The following is an 18650-nucleotide window of genomic DNA, read 5'->3' as shown; positions in this document are numbered from 1 at the left end:
TCGGTTGCGTCTGTGTCTCGGGCGTGCCGTTTTCGATGCGAGCCGGGCTGACGTGCAGCCACGTTTGCTCCGAGGTGGAAGAGACCAATCTTTTTTTTTCTCTTGTTCAACCTGCTTGACTTGTGCTCACGCTAACACTTTTCCAGGCCATGGTTTCTGTTCTGCTTTGGCTAGACCGGAGGGAGAATCTTTCTAGAGCTTTTTAAAATACTTTATTCCGCGTGTTCCTTGGCCCGGAGACATACATCGTTCTTTCTTTTGTTGCAAGATAACCGGGCTGTAAAGAATCTCTCTTCTTTTGCAATCAAGCTCTCCCAACTTCTTTCAACCAACGGGCCTTGGTTACTTCTTTCCAAGCAGCAGGCATCCTAATTCAGCCATATTTTTTTTTTCCTCCGCGGAGACAATCCTCTTCCTTCATAGGTGTGAGGTTTAATACCTGGCATCTTCAGTCGAGAGATCTTAAGGGCTGGGAGAAAAGCTCGATAGCACCGCGGAAGCCGAAGCCGATGCGCCTTGAAAAATTGTAAAATAGAGCAGCCGTGCAATATATTGGGAATTTGTTTACTACTTACGTAGCAGACAGATCAGTGGTGGTATTCAGCAGGTTCTATCCGGTTCAAGCGAACCGGTAGCGGCTGTGGCTGGAGGCTTTGCCGCCCGGATGTAATCACGTCCTGTTTTTGACGCTCTGTCCATGCGCAGAAGGTCCCGCACATGCGTGAAGGTGGCCCGTGCGCTCACATTTGCGAACCGGTAGCGAAAGTAAGTGAATACCACCCCCGGGATAAATGTGTGGTGACACCTGTCACTAAAGAGCTGATAAATGTGATGTAGAACAGGGGTCCCTAACCTTGGCAACTTTAACACTTGTGGACTTCAATTCCCAGAATTCCTCAGCTGGCTGAGGAATTCTGGGAGTTGAAGTCCACAGGTCTTAAAGTTGCCAACGTTGGAGACCTCTGATGTAGAAAAGTACAATTCACCTGCAGAGTGACCGGAGAGAAATTCAGAGGTGGAAGGGAGAGATAGCTTTAAAAAGCAAAGCTTGCTTGCTTGCTGAAGCAAAACCCAGAATCAACTTGGAAGCTTGGGTAGCTATACCACGTCAAGAAAAAATTGACGTCCCGTGAAGTCTCTCTGGAAGCCGAGCTGAAGCGCTTATCTGATTTGGTTGATTTTTTGACCCAAAACTCCAAACGATGTCCCAGCGTGAGCAATATCATACACACCACTTACTCTCCTGGTTCCAGAAGGCTTACAACCTCAATCCGGTTGTCAAAGAAAAGAGAAAAATTGTGCCGCTTCCCCTTCCTTCCCCAAAGTTGTGTCTCTCACTGCTTTACAGCCACGGGGCAAGTTCTCTGTGGTTGGTGATGTGGAGGAATTGAAGTTGTGTGTCTGTGTGTATTCTCAATCAATCAATCAGAATAGAATTGGGAGGGACCTTGGAGATCTTCTAGTCCAGGGGTCTGCAACCTTAAACACTCAAAAGAGCCATTTGGACCCGTTTCCCACAGAAAAGAAAACACCGGGAGTCACAAAACCCTCCCCGTGCCTAACTATTTCTCGAGCGGCCACAAAACTAGCCTATGTAGTTGAATTAAACGTTCTGTTTTCTTCTGAAACTTTTCTTTTCTTGGATTTATCCACGGTTGGCCAACCGGGGTTGAAAAACTCAATAAATCACGTGCCAGAGGGTGTCGCACATTGGCGGTTGTGACGCCTATTTTGAGTGACAGGGAGCCGCAGAAGAGAGGTGAAAGAGCCACATGCGGCTCCAGAGCCACAGGTTGCTGACTCCTGTTCTACTCCAACCCCTTCTCAAGCAGGAGCCCCTATGCCAGTGACGGTGAACCTTTTTGACACTGAGTGCCAAAAAGGGAGCGTGCACGCGCATTGGAGACACAACCCGGAAGAGGAGCTACCTGCATGCGTGCACTGGAAGCATGAGCGTCTGGTTTCTGGCACGCACGTGCACACCGGGCAAATCCTCTTCCGGTTTCTGGCACTGCCTGCCACGGCTCCGAAGGCAAGCTATTCATTGCACGTGCCTGCGTGCCGGAAACCCGGAAGAGCAACGGGCGAGGTCACTCGTGCCGGGTAACCCGGCTCTGCGTGCCACTTTGGGCACACGTGCCATAGGTTTGCCATCACGGCCCTATGCCATTTCAGACAGTCCAGTCTTTTGTTCAAAACCTCCAGTGATGAACCATCGAGAGGCAAGCTGGATGCTCTCAGTTGCTCTCAGTTAGGAAGTTTCTCCTTAATTCCAGGTTGCTTCTCCTACCTCGTTCTATCTTTATTGTCCAAAGGGCCAGAAGGTAGTTGAATTTCACCAGTGGTGGTGGAGCTTTCTTTCTGCCTTCTGCCTGTTGGCAAAGAGAGGCTTCCTTTTGCCTCCACGCCAAAGATTATACCAACAGGCTGATCCAGTCTTTGAAGAAAAGCCCAGCATAAGTGACTTTCCCACTCTGGACTGACCCTTTCTGGAGGGACTCCTATTGCTTGCTACGATGGTCCTTCCTGATCTTTGAACCTTACCGAGCTTGTAGTGTACGTTTCGGCAGCTACCTGGTCTTTCCTCTGTACAGGTAGTCCTTGAGTTATAACAATTCATTTAGTGACCGTTCAGAGTTACAACGGCAGCACTGAAAAAAGTAACTTACGACGGTTTTTCGCAGTTAGAACCTTTGCGGCATCCCAACGATGTGAACAAAATTCAGACACTTGGCACAGTGGTGAAATCTAATTTTTTTTACTACCGGTTCTGTGGGCGTGGCTTGGCGGGCATGGCAGGGGAAGGATGCTGCAAAATCTCCATTCCCACTCCAGGGGAAAGGATATTGCAAAATCTCCATTCCCACCCCACTCTGGGACCAGCCAGAAGTGGTATTTGCTGGTTCTCCGAACTACTCAAAATTTCCGCAACCGGTTCTCCAGAACCTGCTGGATTTCACCCCTGACTTGGCATACTTAGCACTAGCAACAGCACTTAGACTTATATACCGCTTCACAGGACTTCACACCCCTCTCTAAGCGGTTTTACAGAATCAGCCTCTTGCCCCCAACAATCTGGGTCCTCGTTTTACCCACCTCGGAAGGATGGAAGGCTGAGTCAACCTTGAGCTGGTGAGATTCAAACTGCGAAACTACCGGCAGCTGGCAGAGTTAGCTGCAGTACCGCATTCTAACCACTGCGCCATCGCAGCTGTGCCAGTTCATTCTTATGACCATTGGCTCTGTCCCCGGGGTTATAACGTGATCCCCTTTTGCGACCTTCCGACAAGCAAAGTCAATGGGGAATCCTGCTGTGATTCACTTAACGACAGTGGTGAGAAAGTTCGTAAAAAGGGGCAAAACTCACGGAACAGATGTCTCACGTAACGACAGAAATGCAGGGCACCATTGTGGTCGTACGTTGAGGACGGCCTGTAGTAGGAGGCTAAGGAGGCCCTCTCCGTTGTGTAAAAAAAAAAAAAAATGGAGCCAACAAACTAAGTTTCTTAACTAGTTTGTCCCGCTTATTGGAAGAGGGGATGAAAATGAAAAAGGTCTTCTGTGATCACGACATAAGCCTAAGACTGAAAATCAGGCTTGTCAGATGTTCCATCTTTTCTATCCTGCTCTACGGAGTAGAAAGTTGGTATCTTGTCATAAAACCACTTGAAGAGACTAGAAGCATTTGAAATGTGGATTTACTCTTACGTATAATAAGATGGGTCGACAAAATCAGAAATGAGGAGGTGATAAGCCCCCTGGGAAAGCCAAGGGAAAATCATCAAAGCAGTGATGAAATCTAAAATTTGTTACTACCGGTTCTGTGGGCGTGGCTTGGTGGGGGGGTAATGTGAGTGGGTGGGCGTGGCCATTTTTTTTTTTTTTTTACTTTTAAAACCATTTTTTCTAAAACCTCTTCGGCGAAGAGGTTGTAAAAAAATGCTTTCAAAAGGCTCTGACAATCCCAGGTGAGTTGCCTGATGGGCAGAGACTTTTTTTTTCTTTTAAATGCCTCTGACGATCCAAGCTGATCGTTAGAGGCATTTAAAAGGAAAAAAAAGGGTTTTTTTTCTTTTAAAAGCCTTTGATGATCCCAGCTCAGCCACGCAATTATCAGAGGCTTTTTTTTATACTTTTAAACGCATTTTTTCAGCTGAAGAGGTTGTAGAAAAAATGCTTTTAAAAGTTAAAAAAAAGCCTCTGATGATTGTGCGGCTCAGCTGGGCATGGTGGTGGGGGGGGGGCAGGGATTTTTGCTACCGGTTCTCCGAACCACCCACCTTCATCGCTACCGGATCGGGCGATCTGTTCTGAACTGGGAGCATTTCACCCCTGCATCAAAGCCATTAAAAAGCGAAAAGTTAGAATATTTCGGACATGAGATGCGACGCCCAGAAAAATACGGCACCCTTCACTTAATCCTTCAAGGATTAAAAAAGGGCCTGGTGGCTCAGCAGACTGATAGCATTGTGATTAACACCAGCTGTCTGCAATGACTGTAAGTTCGAATCTCCCCAGGCTCAAGGTTGACTCAGCCTTCCATCCTTTCTAAGGTAGGTAAATTGAGGACCCGGTTTGTGGGGGCAATAAGCTGACTTTGTATAAAATATACAAAAGGATGAAGGCTATTGCTTAACGCATTGTAAGCCACCCTGAGTCTCCGGAGAAGGGCGGCATATAAATCAAATTTTTTTTAAAAAAAGGAAAGATTGAAGGCAAACGAGGTCCAGGCAGAATAAGAACATCGTGGCTTCAAAACTTAAAGGACCGGTTTGGATAAAACTCGGCCGCACTTTTTCACACGGGCTGTTGACAAAAATAGGATCGCCAACGTGATCGCCAACATCCGATGACGGATATGACACAACAAGAAGAAGAAGAATTGGAAGGGGATGGCATTGCAGCTGCCTGAGTGGAAACCAGCTTGGAAATGGGAATGGGAGGGGAAGATTACGAAGTGATTTAGCCAAGGATTGGCGCATATGCCGTGCCGCAATTCTGCCAGCTTATTTGCTCTAGGGGGCCCAGCCCTATGCCCTGATACTTAATGTGCTGGGTTTGGCAATACTCTTTCTGCCATGTCATGATGCCAGTGAAGCAATTGGAAGCCGATCCAGGAGGGAAAGAGCTGGAATTGGAGGAGAAGAGCGCACGGGGTGTCTGCCATGCCTGACGCCTAGGCCTCTAGGCGCCTCCCTTTACGAAATCCTCATCAAAAAAAAAGAAAGAAAGAAAGAAACTGACTGAAAGAGGGCGACTCCGTTTGCCCAATAGATTACCAAATCGAGGAAGGGAGAGAAAAATCACCTTTCCTGCAGGCAGGCAGAGAGAGACGGAAAGAAACGTCTTCGGGAGACAGCGTGCAGATGGGGGAGGGGGGCCCTCCTGACCCCCCACAAAAAGTGGAAAATCAGTTCTTTTTTTTTTTTTTTTTTTTGAAAGACGCTGCCACGATAAGAGGAAAACAGGCGAGGCTCCGGAACGTGATAGGTCTCTCTCAAAAAAAGTTGGAAAGGAGTTGTGATTTTGAAGGTCTGATTCGGGGAGTTTGGATTTTCAGTAGCGGCCAGCCGGATGGGTTAGGGAATGCAGGCTGTCCTCGACTTAACGACCACAACTGAGCCCAAAATTTCCCTTGCTGGGTGAGACAAGTTGAGTTTTGTCCCCGTTTTACGACCTTTCTCACCACATTCGTTAAGTGAATCCCCGCAGTCACACGGTTGTTAAGCGAATCTGGCTTCCCCGTTGACTTGGCTTGTCAGAAGGGGAAAAATCACACAACCCCGGGACGCTGCTGCAACCGTCATAAATATGAGCCAGTTTGCCAAGCGTCTTGAATTTTGATCAGGCCGCAATTGTCGTAAGTGTGAAAAAACGGTCATTAAGTCCCGTTTTTCAGTGCCGTTGTAACTTCGAATGGACACTAAGCAAATGGTTGCAAGTTGAGGACTCCCTACACTGACAGATGTGCACGTTTCTCCTAGCGCAAATTCTACAGTAACATTTCCATGGGTGCAGCCTGGATCGTGAGAAGTCTTGCAATGATGGGAGAGCCCCTTGACTAGAGTCTCTTACCTGCTTTTCATGAATCCAGTTGGTTTCCAAGATCACTTTCTGACTGTCTAGGACAGGGACACCAAACCTTTTTATCACCAAGTGCCCAAACTGAAACGTGTATGCATGTATGCGCCGGAATGCCAGAAAGCCGAAGACCAGCTTGCCGGCGCATGCATGCCTGTTTTTTGGCTTTTTGGGGCCATTTTCCAGGCCATTTTCTGGCTGGTTTTGGGCCGTTTTCAGATTGTTTTTCAGGCCCTTTTCAGGCTGTTTTTGGTCCATTTTCAGGCTATTTTTCGGGCAGTTTTGGGGCCTTTTTCAAGCCATTTTCAGGCCGTTTTTTGGTCCGTTTTCAGGCTGTTTCCTGGCACTCCAGCACCCACGAAGACCAGCTGGCTGGAGCATATGTGCGTGCTGGAAACCAGAAGAGCAGCTGGCAACAGTGTGGGTGCCCACAGAGAGGGCGTTGCGTACCATCTCTGGCACGCATGCTATAGGTTTGCCATCACGGGTCTAGGAGCACTGCAGTGGTGGGTTGCCACCGGTTTGCCCCGGTTCGGGGGAGCCGGTAACGGTGACGGTGAGGTGAGAGTGAACCGGTTCGCTCCGACCATCAGCTGGGCCCTCCCGCCCACCCCTACGTTATACCTACTGATATTTGTTCATTTTTAGCCCAGCTGATTGGTGCTGCAGAGCGTATTGCCGCGCCTCAGCTGTTCTAAAATGCAATGCGCTCGGCACAAGTTTGACATGTGTGCTAGTGAAGCAAATTGCCCACAAAGCATGTGCGCGAAGCGAACTGGTGGTAACACCAGTTGAAACCCACCACTGGAGCACTGCTTGAGCACCCACTGACCAAACGATCACGTCCTGAAAAAGGATCAGCTCTAGGAAGTCCTCACAAGCTCTACAACCTGAATCCAAATCCTCCCTTTCTTCTTTAGGGCTGCTCTTCGTTCACCGCATCCCAAGGAACCCTGCCTACGCGCACCTCTTCAGATTTCCATCATGGATAGTCTGGGCTCCAGGAGAAATTGTTTTATTTCCTTAAAAAACATAATAGGATGTCGGCTTTTGGTTGTAGAGCTTGGTTGTTGTTGTGAAGTCATGTCCGACCCATCGCGACCCCATGGACAACGTTCCTCCAGGCCTTCCTGTCCTCTACCATCCCCTGGAGACCATTTAAACTCACGCCAACTGCTTCGGTGACTCCATCCAGCCACCTCGTTCTCTGCCGTCCCCTTCTTCTTTTGCCCTCCATCGTTCCCCAGCATTAGGCTCTTCTCCAGGGAGTCCTTCCTTCTCATTAGGTGGCCAAAGGATTTGAGTTTCCTCTTCAGGATCTTGGCCTTCTAAAGAGCAGTCAGGGTTGATCTCCTCTAGGACTGACCGGTTGGATGGCCTTGCAGTCCAAGGGACTCGCAGCAGTCTTCTCCAGCACCAGAGTTCAAAGGCCTCCATTCTTTGACGCTCAACCTTCCTTATGGTCCAACTTTCACAACCATACATTGCAACTGGGAAAACCATAGCCTTGACTATAAGCATGACTTATTTTATTTTCTGTGTAGCTTTGCCAGGAATCCTAGGAATGAGGCAATGCCTTAGCAGTTTTAAATAAAGAACTAGGTTTGGGTGGCAGCCATTTGGTGCAAGACGAGATCAGCACTCAAACTTGTAGCTTCTCAGAACTTAATCACTCTAACGCTTCAAGTATCCATCTTTTCATTATTATTATAATAATAATTAATCACTAATATCATCTTTCATCCTCCTTGCTCATCCCTGTGCTGTTATACACTTGGTGGCCTTGAATATTTTAAACTTTTAGAATGCCAAGCGGGCGAGCCAACTCTTTTGGAAGTTAAGAGAGCTCTAAGTCACCTCCAAGAATAGGGGCATAGCAGTTCCATGTCACCATGCAATCCAGGTTTTTTTTTGCAGAAGTTAGAATTACTTAAAACTCTGTTATGAGGGCCACATGCCAGTGGTGGAATTCAAATTTAACAACCGGTTCTCTGCCCTAATGACCAACTGGGTAGGCGTGGCTCGGTGGTCATGTGACTGTGTGGGCATGGCCAACTCAACGTCACTCATGTCAATGGGCGCTTCAATGTTACAATGTAATAAGAGTTAACCCGAGAGGCAGTTTCTGTAAGCAGGGCAATACAGATCAGGCTAGAAACACCACCAGAATGTTTCCTTCCTGCCTTCCTTACAGGATTAGCCCTGTAAAGTGGGGAAAAAACAAAATAAGATTTCCTCCAACAACCGGGTCTCCTAACTGCTTAGAAAGTGAACAACCGGTTCTCCCGAATCGGAGCGAACCAGTTGAATCCCACCGGTCACATCGTATGCAGCCATGAAAGTCTGAATCGGAGCATACATTCAAGGTTTAAGAGTCAGAACTAGCTCTTCCCAAAAGCCTTTTGTGTAGGAGATGAGTTCACTGCCTAGGGAGATGCTACACATACACACACACACACACACACACACACTGATTAAACTACCACGGGGCGCAGTTGAACTTAGCTGCAGGATGCCTGTCTTTAGTCCCAGAGACTTAAGACAAATAATACTACCGCTTCCTGAGCTTAGGCAGATGATCCTGCCTGCCAGGCAGTGGCTCCCTGAGGCCCAACTCTAGCTATGGACCCTCAGGCCTGCGTTTTCAAGACGAGGGCTGCCATTGGATTCCCCTGCACAGGGGCAGAGTGCATTTTTCTTGTCACCGCCTGAATAAATCATACAGGAGTATAATACGGGTGGATGTTCCCATTGCCACCTCTCCCTCACCCTCTCTCCCCCCTCCCTCCTTCCGTCCCTCTTTCTCTCTCTCTCTCCCCGTCCCTCTCCGATCGATCACCACCTCCTCCTCCTCTTCTTCTCCTCCTTCTCCCTTTTCTTCTTCTCATCTTCTTCTTGTCTTCTCTTCTTCTCATCTTCTCTTCTCATCTTCTCTTTTCTTCTTCTCTTCTTCTCATCTTCTTCTCTTTTCTTCTTCTCTCCTTCTCTTCTTCTCATCTTTTCTTCTCCTCCTCCTCCTTCTCCCTTTTCTTCTCGTCTTCTTCTCTTTTCTTCTTTTTTCTTCTTCTCTTCCTTCTTCTCCTTTTTCTTCTCATCTTCTTGTCTTCTCTTCTCATCTTTTCTTCTTCTCTTCTTCTCATCTTTTCTTCTTCTCCTCCTCCTCCTTCTCCCTTTTCTTCTTCTCATCTTCTTGTCTTCTCTTCTTCTCGTCTTCTTCTCTTCTTTTCTTCTTCTCTTCTTTTTCTCCTTCTCCTTCTTCTCATCTTCTTCTTGTCTTCTCTTCTCATCTTTTCTTCTTCTTCTCTCCTCCTCCTCCTCCTCCTCCTTCTCCCTTTTCTTCTTCTCATCTTCTTGTCTCTCCTTCTCCTTCTCCTCCTCCTCCTCCTCCTCCTCCTCTCCCCTCTATCTCTCAGTTAAGGTTAGTGTGCTGGATCTAAGGCCCATTCAAGACAGTAGTGGAGTTGCAGTGGAGCAGTCTTTAATAGCTAAGTAACTTCTCAAGTGCTCAGGCAATTAAGGAGGCTCAACCTGTAGTTGCAGGAGTGGTTTTGTGCTTGGTTAAACTCCATCCATATTTAAATGCAAGCAGAGGACTGGGGGGGGGGTGAGGAGTGGGTGGGATTTGCCCAGGGGAAGGGAAATCTGCTGTCTTTTCACACATTACTCGTACAGCATGCATGGTGTGACAAAAGGAAACCCAAAACAGAGTTGTGGGTACTTCTCTGAATTTCTGTAGGATTTTGCGTGGATTTATTTGAAATCTGGAAACGTCGATTAATTAAACATTGCCATAGCTGCCCTGTCCTCCTGTAGACATAAATCTGGGGCTCTTTTCCAGTGGTGAAATTCACATTTCTTTACTACCGGTTCTGTGGGCGTGGCTTGGTGGGCATGGCATGGCTTGGTGGGCGTGGCAGGGGAAAGATATTGCAAAATCTCCATTTCCACCCCACTCCAGGGGAAGGATACTGCAAAATCTTCATTCCCACCCCACTCGGGGGCCAGCCAGAGGTGGCATTTGCCGGTTCTCCAAACTGCTCAAAATTTCCGCTACCAGTTCTCCAGAACCTGTCAGAACCTGCTGGATTTTACCCCTGGGAGGGAGAGAGGGGAGGGAGAAGAGTGTACGGTGAACACCTTATTACTTTATTTTACATTAAAGAATGTTAGGCATGGTTCCTAGGTGAGCTGAATAAATAAAGTCTTTAAAACAAACCGCCAAGTTATTTATCTGATTTAAATTGGTATCCTTCCCCACCCTCCCCTTCCTTTAAACATCCTGTTTGGGGTTGGCTGGGTTCTCCGATGGTGGAAAACTCTCCAAAAAGAAGAAGGGCAGGGATGCCAACTTTTAAAACTGGTAAAAGAGCAGCCTGCTTAACTGCTTGAGGGAATCCCTCCGTGCCCAGCAACCGGTCCGGTTGGCAAGAGATGCTGCCAAGTCTACCGAATTGCCCGTCCTCAACTGGCAAAGGGCTTCCTTCAGCCTTCCCATAGACATGGGAACTGTTGTGCCCAGAATTAGTTAGACCAAAGTTAGACCGCAGCCGTAAAGAAATCCCCTGCTCCAGTGAAGTTGGTATTTATCTCTCCGTCCCCCATTGAAGGCCTGTACAACGCAGCTGCAATTTAGAATAGAGCACTGGAAGAGTGCCAGCTTTGATATTCCCCATGCTTGAAGGTTCATTGACCTGGAAGTCCTTTCTCTCTTCCTGCTACCGCTAAGAAACTCCCCCCCCCCAAGGCCTACCATTTCCAAAGCACCCGAAGGCAGGACAAGGAGCAATGGATGGAAACTAATCAAGGAGAGAAGCAGCCTGGAATTAAGGAGGAACTTCCTAACAGGGAGGACAATTAACAAGTGGAACAGAAGTTGCCTCCAGAACAGTGGTGGAATTCCATTTTTTTTATTACCAGTTCTGTGGGTGTGGCTTGGTGGGCGTGGCAGGAGAAGGATATTGCAAAATCCCCCATTCCCTCCCCACTCCTGGTGGAAGGATATTGCAAAAATCTCCATTCCCACCCCACTCTGGGGCCAGCCAGAAGTGGTATTTGCCGGTTCTCCGAACTAATCCAAATTTCCGCTACCGGTTCGCCAGAACCTGCTGAATAGCACCCTTGCTCCAGAAATTGTGGGTGCTCCATCACTGGAAGGTTTTAAGAAAAAACTGGACAATCACTTGTCTGAAATTGTATAGAGTTTCCTGTTCGAGCAGGAAATTGGACTAGAAGACTTCCGGGGGTCCCTTCCATCTCCATTCTGATTGGTCGATTGATTGATTTCCGCAGATTAGCATTTATTTTGTCCAGGGAGTTTCTTGCCATCCAAGAGTTGTATCTCTGAGTTCAGGGGGAGTGGTAGCAGCTTTGTTTACTACCGATTCTGTGAGCGTGGCTTGGTGGGCATGACAGGGGAAGGATACTGCAATATCTCCATTCCCACCCCACTCTGGGGCCAGCCAGAGGTGGGATTTGCCGGTTCTCCGAACTACTCAAAATTTCCGCTACCGGTTCTCCAGAACCTGTCAGAACCTGCTGGATTTCACCCTTGAAATATATACGTCAATTCCAAAACATTTGAATTTTGACCATGGGGGGAGACTACAGCATGAAAAATTGTCAAAAAGTCCCTTTTGTTTCCAGCATCCTAAACTTCAAACGGTCACTAAACGAACTGTTGTAAGATGAGTCCAGGAAACCCTGTTCAGTAAAAACTCTTGGATTTTCACATCTTTTTACTCCGCCGCCCCTCCGTTTTAAAATAAGTTTCCGTAGATTGGAAAAACGCTTTGTGCTCTGCCACTTCCATTCGGCGACCTCACATTGACGTTTCCAATGCCTTTGACGTTTTAATTCTGCCTGCGATCCGCCTCGGGAGAACTTTCTGCCCTAAAAGGTGAAATTGAAATATTGGACAGGAAAAAGAAAGAGAGAGAGAGAGAGAGAGGGAGGGAGGGAGGGAGGAAAGGAAAGGAGGGAGGGAGGGAGGGAGGAAGGAAGGAAGGAAGGGGAGAGAGGGAGGAAAGAAAGAAAAGGAAAGAAGGAAGGGAGGGAGGAAGGAAGAAGGGAGGGAGGAAGGAAGAAGGAAAGAAAGGAAAAAGAAAGAAAGAAAAGAAGGGAGGGAGGAAGGAAAGAGAAAAGAAGGAAGGAAGGAAAGAAAGAAAGAAGGAAGGAAGGAAGAAAAGGAAAGGGAGAGAGGGAGGAAAGAAAGAAAGAAAAGGAAGGAAGGAAAGAAAGAAGGGAGGGAGGAAGGAAGAAGGAAAGAAAGGAAAAAGAAAGAAAAGAAGGGAGGGAGGAAGGAAAGAGAAAAGAAGGAAGGAAGGAAAGAAAGAAAGAGAAGGAAGGAAGGAAGAAAAGGAAAGGGAGAGAGGGAGGGAGGGAGGAAAGAAAGAAAGAAAAGGAAGGGAGGAAAGAAGGGAGGGAGGAAGAAAGAAGGAAAGAAAGGAAAAAGAAAGAAAAGAAAGAAAGAAAGAAAGAAAGCAGAAAAAGTCACTCCTCCAGGGAGTGGGGGTAGGAGAATCTTGCGGGATCTGGGCGGCGGGGGCGGGGGGTAAAGAATCTTGCGGGATCCCTCGCTCTCCCCCATCGGGAAGCGAGCAGAAGCGGCGCGCTTACTTTCGCTTTTGCTTTCTGCCCGCTTTCTCTCTCGCTCTCTCTCTCTCCGCTCGGCCCCCCCCCAAAAAAGCCCCTCCTCGCCGGCGATCGCGGATCCCCCTTCCCCGGGGCCTCCGGCGGTGGGGAGGGGAGGGGGACTCTCGGCGGCGGAGACCGCCCAGCCGGCTTCTCCCCCGCCAGGCAGGGACTGAGCCGCCCGGCGCGCTCCTTTCCACCTGCCCCGCAGCCGGGTGGGAGGGGGGGTGAGAAGGGAGGGGTGGGAGAGAGGCCGGTCGGGGGCGTGGCCACGCCTGCCAATCACCGTCCCCGCTGACAGCTGCCCGTCCTCCCTCCCTCCCCCTCCCTCCCTCTTCCTCCTGGCCGCCACCGAGGTCCTCGCCGGTGCCCAAGTGGCTTCCCAGGCACGGCCAAGCCAAGCCAAGCCAAGCCAAGCCAAGCCAAGCCGGCGATGACATCAGCCCTGCTTTGACCCAACTTGTCATCCGGGGGAGCCCTCCGTGGCAATTAGGCGCTCATTAAGTATTATGAAAGTTGATTATTTAAGTGAATTCGGCTTTCGTCTCTCCGACTATGGTAAGCGCAGCAGCCTTTGGGGCTGCTTTGCCTCCTCTCTCTCTTTTTTCTTTCCTTTCTTTTCTTTTCTTTTTGGAAAAGGGGAGGGGGGCTACTTTGGAAGGGGAGCAAAAGTGGTGGGGGGTGTTGGTTGGGGGGGGCGGCGATCGAAGCGGAGGCGGAGCGGCTGCTTTTCTTTTTCTTCTTTTTCTTTTTCTTCTTTTTCTTCTCCCTCTTTTTCTTCTCTCTCTCTCTCTCTCTCTCTCTCTCTCTCTCTCTCTCTCTCTCTCTCTCTCTCTCTCTCTCTCTCTCTCTCTCTCTTTTGGATCCCTCCCCCCCTTTTCCTCCCCCCCCGGCCTTTCGCTGCCTTTCTCCCTCTTCCCCACCTTCCTTTATTTCTGCCCGCCCCCCCCCCCCAAACTCTCCTCCTGCGAGCGCCTCTTTCGCAGCGCCGGGGCTCCGAGCTCTATAAATAGTTTCTCTTTTAGTTGAATTTAAAAAAAAAACAACAACTCGCAAGCACAGCTGATCGGTTTCGTGTTGCACGCAGAGGTTTTGTCAGTTGTTGGGCTTTTCTTTCTTTTTCTTTCTTTCTTTTCCTTCCTTCCTTCCCCCTAACACCTAGAGAAACGAAGTTGGCGACAGTCTTTCTCTTTCTCTCTCTCTTTCTTTCTTTCTTTCTTTCTTTCTTTCTTTCTTTCTTTCTTTCTTTCTTTTTTCCCCTTCCTTCTTTCCTTCCTTTCTCCTAACACCTAGAGAAACCAAGTTGGCAACAGTCTTTCTCTTTCCTTCTTTCTTTCTTTCTTTTTTCCCTTCCTTCCTTCCTTCCTTCCTCCTAACACCTAGATAAACCAAGTTCGTGACAGTCTTTCTTTCTTTCCTTCTTTTTCTTTCTTTCTTTTCCTTCCTTCCTTCCTCCTAACATCTAGAGAAACCAAGTTGGTGACAGTCTTTCTTTCTCTTTCTTTCTTTCTTTCTTTCTTTCTTTTTTCCCTTCCTTCTTTCCTTCCTTTCTCCTAACACCTAGAGAAACCAAGTTGGCAGCAGTCTTTCTTTCTTTCTCTTTCTCTCTTTCTTTCTCTCTCTCTCTCTCTCTTTCTCTCTTTCTTTTTCTTCCTTCCTTCCTTCCTTTCTTCCTCCTAACACCTAGATAAACCAAGTTGGTGACAGTCTTTCTCTCTCTCTCTCTCTCTCTCTCTCTCTCTCTTTCTCTTTCTTTCTTTCTTTCTTTCTCCACCCCCCCCACCAAACCTCCAATCCCATCTCTCCTCCTCCACCCCTTCTCCTCCGAAACTTTTTCTTTCCCATGCTTCCAACGGACCTGCGGTTGGGGGGTGGGGTGGGGGGTTGGAGAAAAAATTGCCTGTGTCTTTTTTCAGGACGAGGATTTGTTTGACAAGAGTGATGGACGGCTCCTCACTCGGCCGGAGAACGGGGAAGTGGGTGGGAAGAAAGGAGAGGGGGGGTGTCTGTTGGGAAGCTCTTCCAGGTGGGGTGGGGGATCTTGCCAAGGAAAGGAGCAAGGAAGGGATCCCTTGAGGGGGGACGTTGTGTCAGGTGCAAAAAGTCGGCTGCTGTTTCACTTTTCTTTCAGTTTTACGGAAGTTGCTGCCTTTGGCCTCCTCATCCTCCTTCCCGCCCCAGCTTTTAAGGTGGCCAAGAAGAAGGTTTGGGGGGGGGGGGGAGATTGTCGGAATGTGGGGTCTGTTTATTTTGCGGCTAATGAGGACAAAGAGCCGTGTGACTGTCCAGAGGGTGGTGGAGTGGGAAGTAGACGAGAGAGCAAGAAAGATCCAGCCTACAGCAGAAAGGAAAGGAGGAAGTTTATTCTATGGATTTTCTCAAAGCACAGTTTGCCCTTTTTCTTTTGCTTTTGTGCTCGCTCTCTCTGTGTTGTTGTTTTTTTCTCTCTCCCTTTGTGCATATTTTTTCCCCTCCCTCTCCCTCTTTAATTATTTTTTTTTTCCTCCTTTCTTATAAGCTTCTCCCATCCTGTCCATAAACGTAGCTTGTCAGGTTCTCGGCGTGCTGTCTAAATGAAAAGGAATTTTAATTTATTTGGGACAAGCTGCTGACGGATGAGGAGGCTGCTTATTACATTTAATGAGCCTTTCCTAACACCTTGGCTCAATTGTTTTTCCGTCCTCTCCCTGTGAAATTTAGAAAAGGACGGAGTGGGTGGGGGTGGGGGAATGGGACATCCAGGTGATTCCCCCCCCCCAGCTCCCCCACTTCTGTTTGGGAGGATGGATGAGAGTTGGGTCGGAGCAGGGGGTCGCATTCAGGTTGCAACAGAGCTGGCCGGGAAAGGGGGGGGGCTCGGGCCTTCTGAGGTTCCCACGGCCCAACCTCCCTTCCGTGGAATTTACAGAGGGTTTCCTTCTTGGGAATGTGTGTGTAGAGGTGGAGGAATCCATACCGGAGGAAATAATGACCCCGGATCGCACCGGAGACCCAATTTGATGTTGTCTTAAAGAGAGTTTGTTGGTTTGTTTGTTTTGGTCCTTGCCTGAGATTTCCCTCTTCATCCCTGCCTCAAACAAAACAACTGAATGTGGACTTCCAACTTTTTAGGCACTTTCGTGGATTCTAGCACCCCCCCACCCAGATTCCTCCCCCCTCCCCACAACAGCCTTACTTTTAACACCACACAAATAGGACAGCAGCAGCCATCTTCTCTCAGTCCCCTTTTCTTGGCAGCGGGGTGGAGGGCCACTGTGTGATTGTGTGATTGTGGGTGCGATTGTGTGTGTGAAGGAGAGATTTTTACAATCTGCCCATCTTTATCCTGTTACAATTGGGAACGGGAAGACATTTTAAGAAGCAACGAATCTGCGGTAAATAACTCTTGTTGTGGGGTTGACAGTCAACCTCCCTTACTTTTCTCATTCTGCACCCCTCCCCCATGGAAAAAAATAAAATAAAACATATAACTACAGTTAGACATAGGCCGCCAAACCAACTAACTTCTTAAGCCCGGAGATCCAAAGAGACAATGACTTGGTGTATTTAACTTCATAACTCATAAGTTGTAATAAAATGGTTGATGATTAACTGGCCTCAACTTTGCACCTGCTATTTTGGGTTTTTTTAAAAAAAAAAAAAAAAGAATGGAAGTTATATATGTGTGTGTGTTGTGTGCATTTAATTTTTTTTTCCAAAGAAAAAAACTTTAATTTTATTTAATTATCACTGTATCATGCCCCGGAATTAAAAGCACCAGGAAGGACTTAATATGCATTGTTTTGAAATGTTTGCTTCTAGAATGATTTAGTCTTGGGTGTGTGTTTGTGTGTGTGTGTGTTTATACGTGTGTGTGGTTTTATTTTATTTTATGTTTTCCTTTTATTAGGTCAAGGGCTTAATGTGTAGGCTTGACATGCACTCGTTAAGGGTGTGTATGTATTTGTGTGTGGGCACTTCTCTTGTTTTATGAAGAAGCTGAGGGAAAAAAATTTAATTTAAAGGAGAAAAGTGTGGTTTCTTTGGCTTTTCATTTTAAAGGTTTGTTACAAAAGTGTAATTCTTTTTTTTTTTTTGAAAAGTTTTTCAGTTTTATTTCTTATACACCTAATATGAAATGTACATTTTCTTCTACATAATTAATCCTACATATACATGTTTTCCTGAAAGAAAGCATTAAAATAAGGCATTTTAATTACATTCAAGAGTTGCTCTTTTACTCTTTCTTCCTTCATTTCGCAACAACCCTTCTTCTTTTCTTTTTCTTTCCCTTCCCTCCCTCCTCTCCTACTTTCTCCTTCCTCCTCTCCTACCTCATCCTACTTCCCCTTCCTTTTCCCCACTCCTCTCTTCTTTTCCCCCTTCTCACCTTCTCTCCTACTCCTGGTCCCCTATTCTTCCTTCCTCTCCTTTTCCCTTCCTTCCCTTCCTCTCCTTCCCTCTCCTCTTTCTACCCTCTCCTCCTCTCTCCTTTCTATCATCTTTGCTGTGGAATATTCTCCTTCTTTGGGATCCGAGCAACTCCTGTATTCTAATCATATCTTTCAGTTTCTTTTCAGATTTATTCTATCTATCAGTATTCTATCTATCAGTATCTGTCTGTCTGTCTGTCTGTCTGTCTGTCTGTCTGTCTGTCTATCTATCTATCTATCTATCTATCTATCTATCTATCTATCTATCAGAATTGTACATTTATTCTTATTATCTTCTTTCTTTTCCCCCCTTCCATCCCACCCTTTTCATTTACTCTGGTGTCATCTGGGTTTCTATTTCCAAAAGTGTAATTCTTAAGGTTCAGAATGAAGCTATACTTTGCAGGCATCTGAGGTTCACACTCCAGACTTTTCTTTAGCCCCCCACTTAGGTAGATCACTGACCCCCCCTGTTCCAATAGCCACAGTCCAAGGAAGCTGCCTTTGGCAAACAGGTCAAGGAAGCCCCTTCCTGACATGCTTCGTTGCTCATCGCTCAGTGCTGAACTCCGAAAGCGTCCAGCTGATGAAGGCTTCTCTGTCACGCGGGCAGAAAATAAACACAAGTGGGCATTCCCACGTGTATCTGCTGGGAACAGACGTCTTTGCGTTATATGTGTGTTAGACCTGGTCTTTGGATGTTAAGCGAATTTCGTCACATGGGTATACACGTACAATGACAATAAAGTTATCATTATTATAGAACTTCCCTAGTAGTTAAAGACTGTTGGCTGACCCTGGAGGGGGGTGGGAGGGCAAGGCCCCAGAAACGGCATGGAGGTTAGCAGGACACTAGGCCTGTGGGTCAGCCAATCCCTTCGAGGCTCTTCTTGGCACCCTAATATTTTTTTGTGTGTGTGTGGGATATGTCAGTCTCCACGAGTCATTGGCGACACAAGTGTGCTGTCAGTGCCTTTGGAGCTAGAGTTGAAAAAGGTGTCAGGTGGACGAAGGGGGGAAAAAAACAACAGAATTATTACACCGAGGATAATTATTAGGATGCAAGCAATTATTTTGCGTGGATTCCTTGGTCTAACTTTATACAAAACCCCTTCCTAGAATTCTTAAAACTGGAGGCTTTTTTGCCTCTGTTCTGTGATGCCACCCTGTGAGAACGGAGAACTTTTTTTTGTTTTGAAGACGCTTATAGGAAAGAGATTAGTGGAATGAGGACAGGAATACCTGTGTCTCTTCTCTTCCTGTCCACCTACTCACCTGTGTGGAGGTATTTGTTACCTGCTCTGATGACGAGGCAAGTTGTTAAACACAAAACTCTATTAATCCACTTTTGTGCCGTCTTTCAGTGCTCTCCACTTTTTTCTCGGCAAAGGAGCAATCTTCAAATCGGTGTAATAATCCTCGCTATCTGTATACATAGGTGTGCGTGTGTGATTAGACGTGTGTGTGTGTGATATTCCACGCTTCGTGTTGTAATTTTTATACAGAATTCGGTTTTCATTGGGAGCA

General features: G+C 47.3%; 1 protein-coding gene across 7 annotated transcripts in view; it reads left to right on the top strand.

Moving 5' to 3' along the window:
- Window positions 1-18650, top strand: part of CASZ1 (castor zinc finger 1) — a 337439-nt gene that overhangs the window by 187229 nt on the left and 131560 nt on the right. For 5 of the 7 annotated variants that reach the window (XM_087878961.1, XM_087878965.1, XM_087878962.1 and 2 more), the window contains exon 1: window positions 12630-13269. The exons of the other annotated variants lie outside the window; for them this stretch is intronic. In XM_087878961.1, the coding sequence (XP_087735087.1) occupies window positions 13221-13269 (49 nt within the window). In that variant the 5' untranslated portion in view covers window positions 12630-13220. Of the gene's footprint in view, window positions 1-12629; window positions 13270-18650 lie in introns of those variants that run through there. 7 annotated transcript variants of the gene reach the window in all.

The sequence above is a fragment of the Pantherophis guttatus genome, chromosome 15, assembly GCF_059756535.1.
Source record: "Pantherophis guttatus breed Tessera chromosome 15, ASM5975653v1, whole genome shotgun sequence".
In the NCBI taxonomy this organism is placed as follows: Eukaryota; Metazoa; Chordata; class Lepidosauria; order Squamata; family Colubridae; genus Pantherophis; species Pantherophis guttatus.
This window is presented reverse-complemented; position numbering and strand designations above follow the sequence as displayed.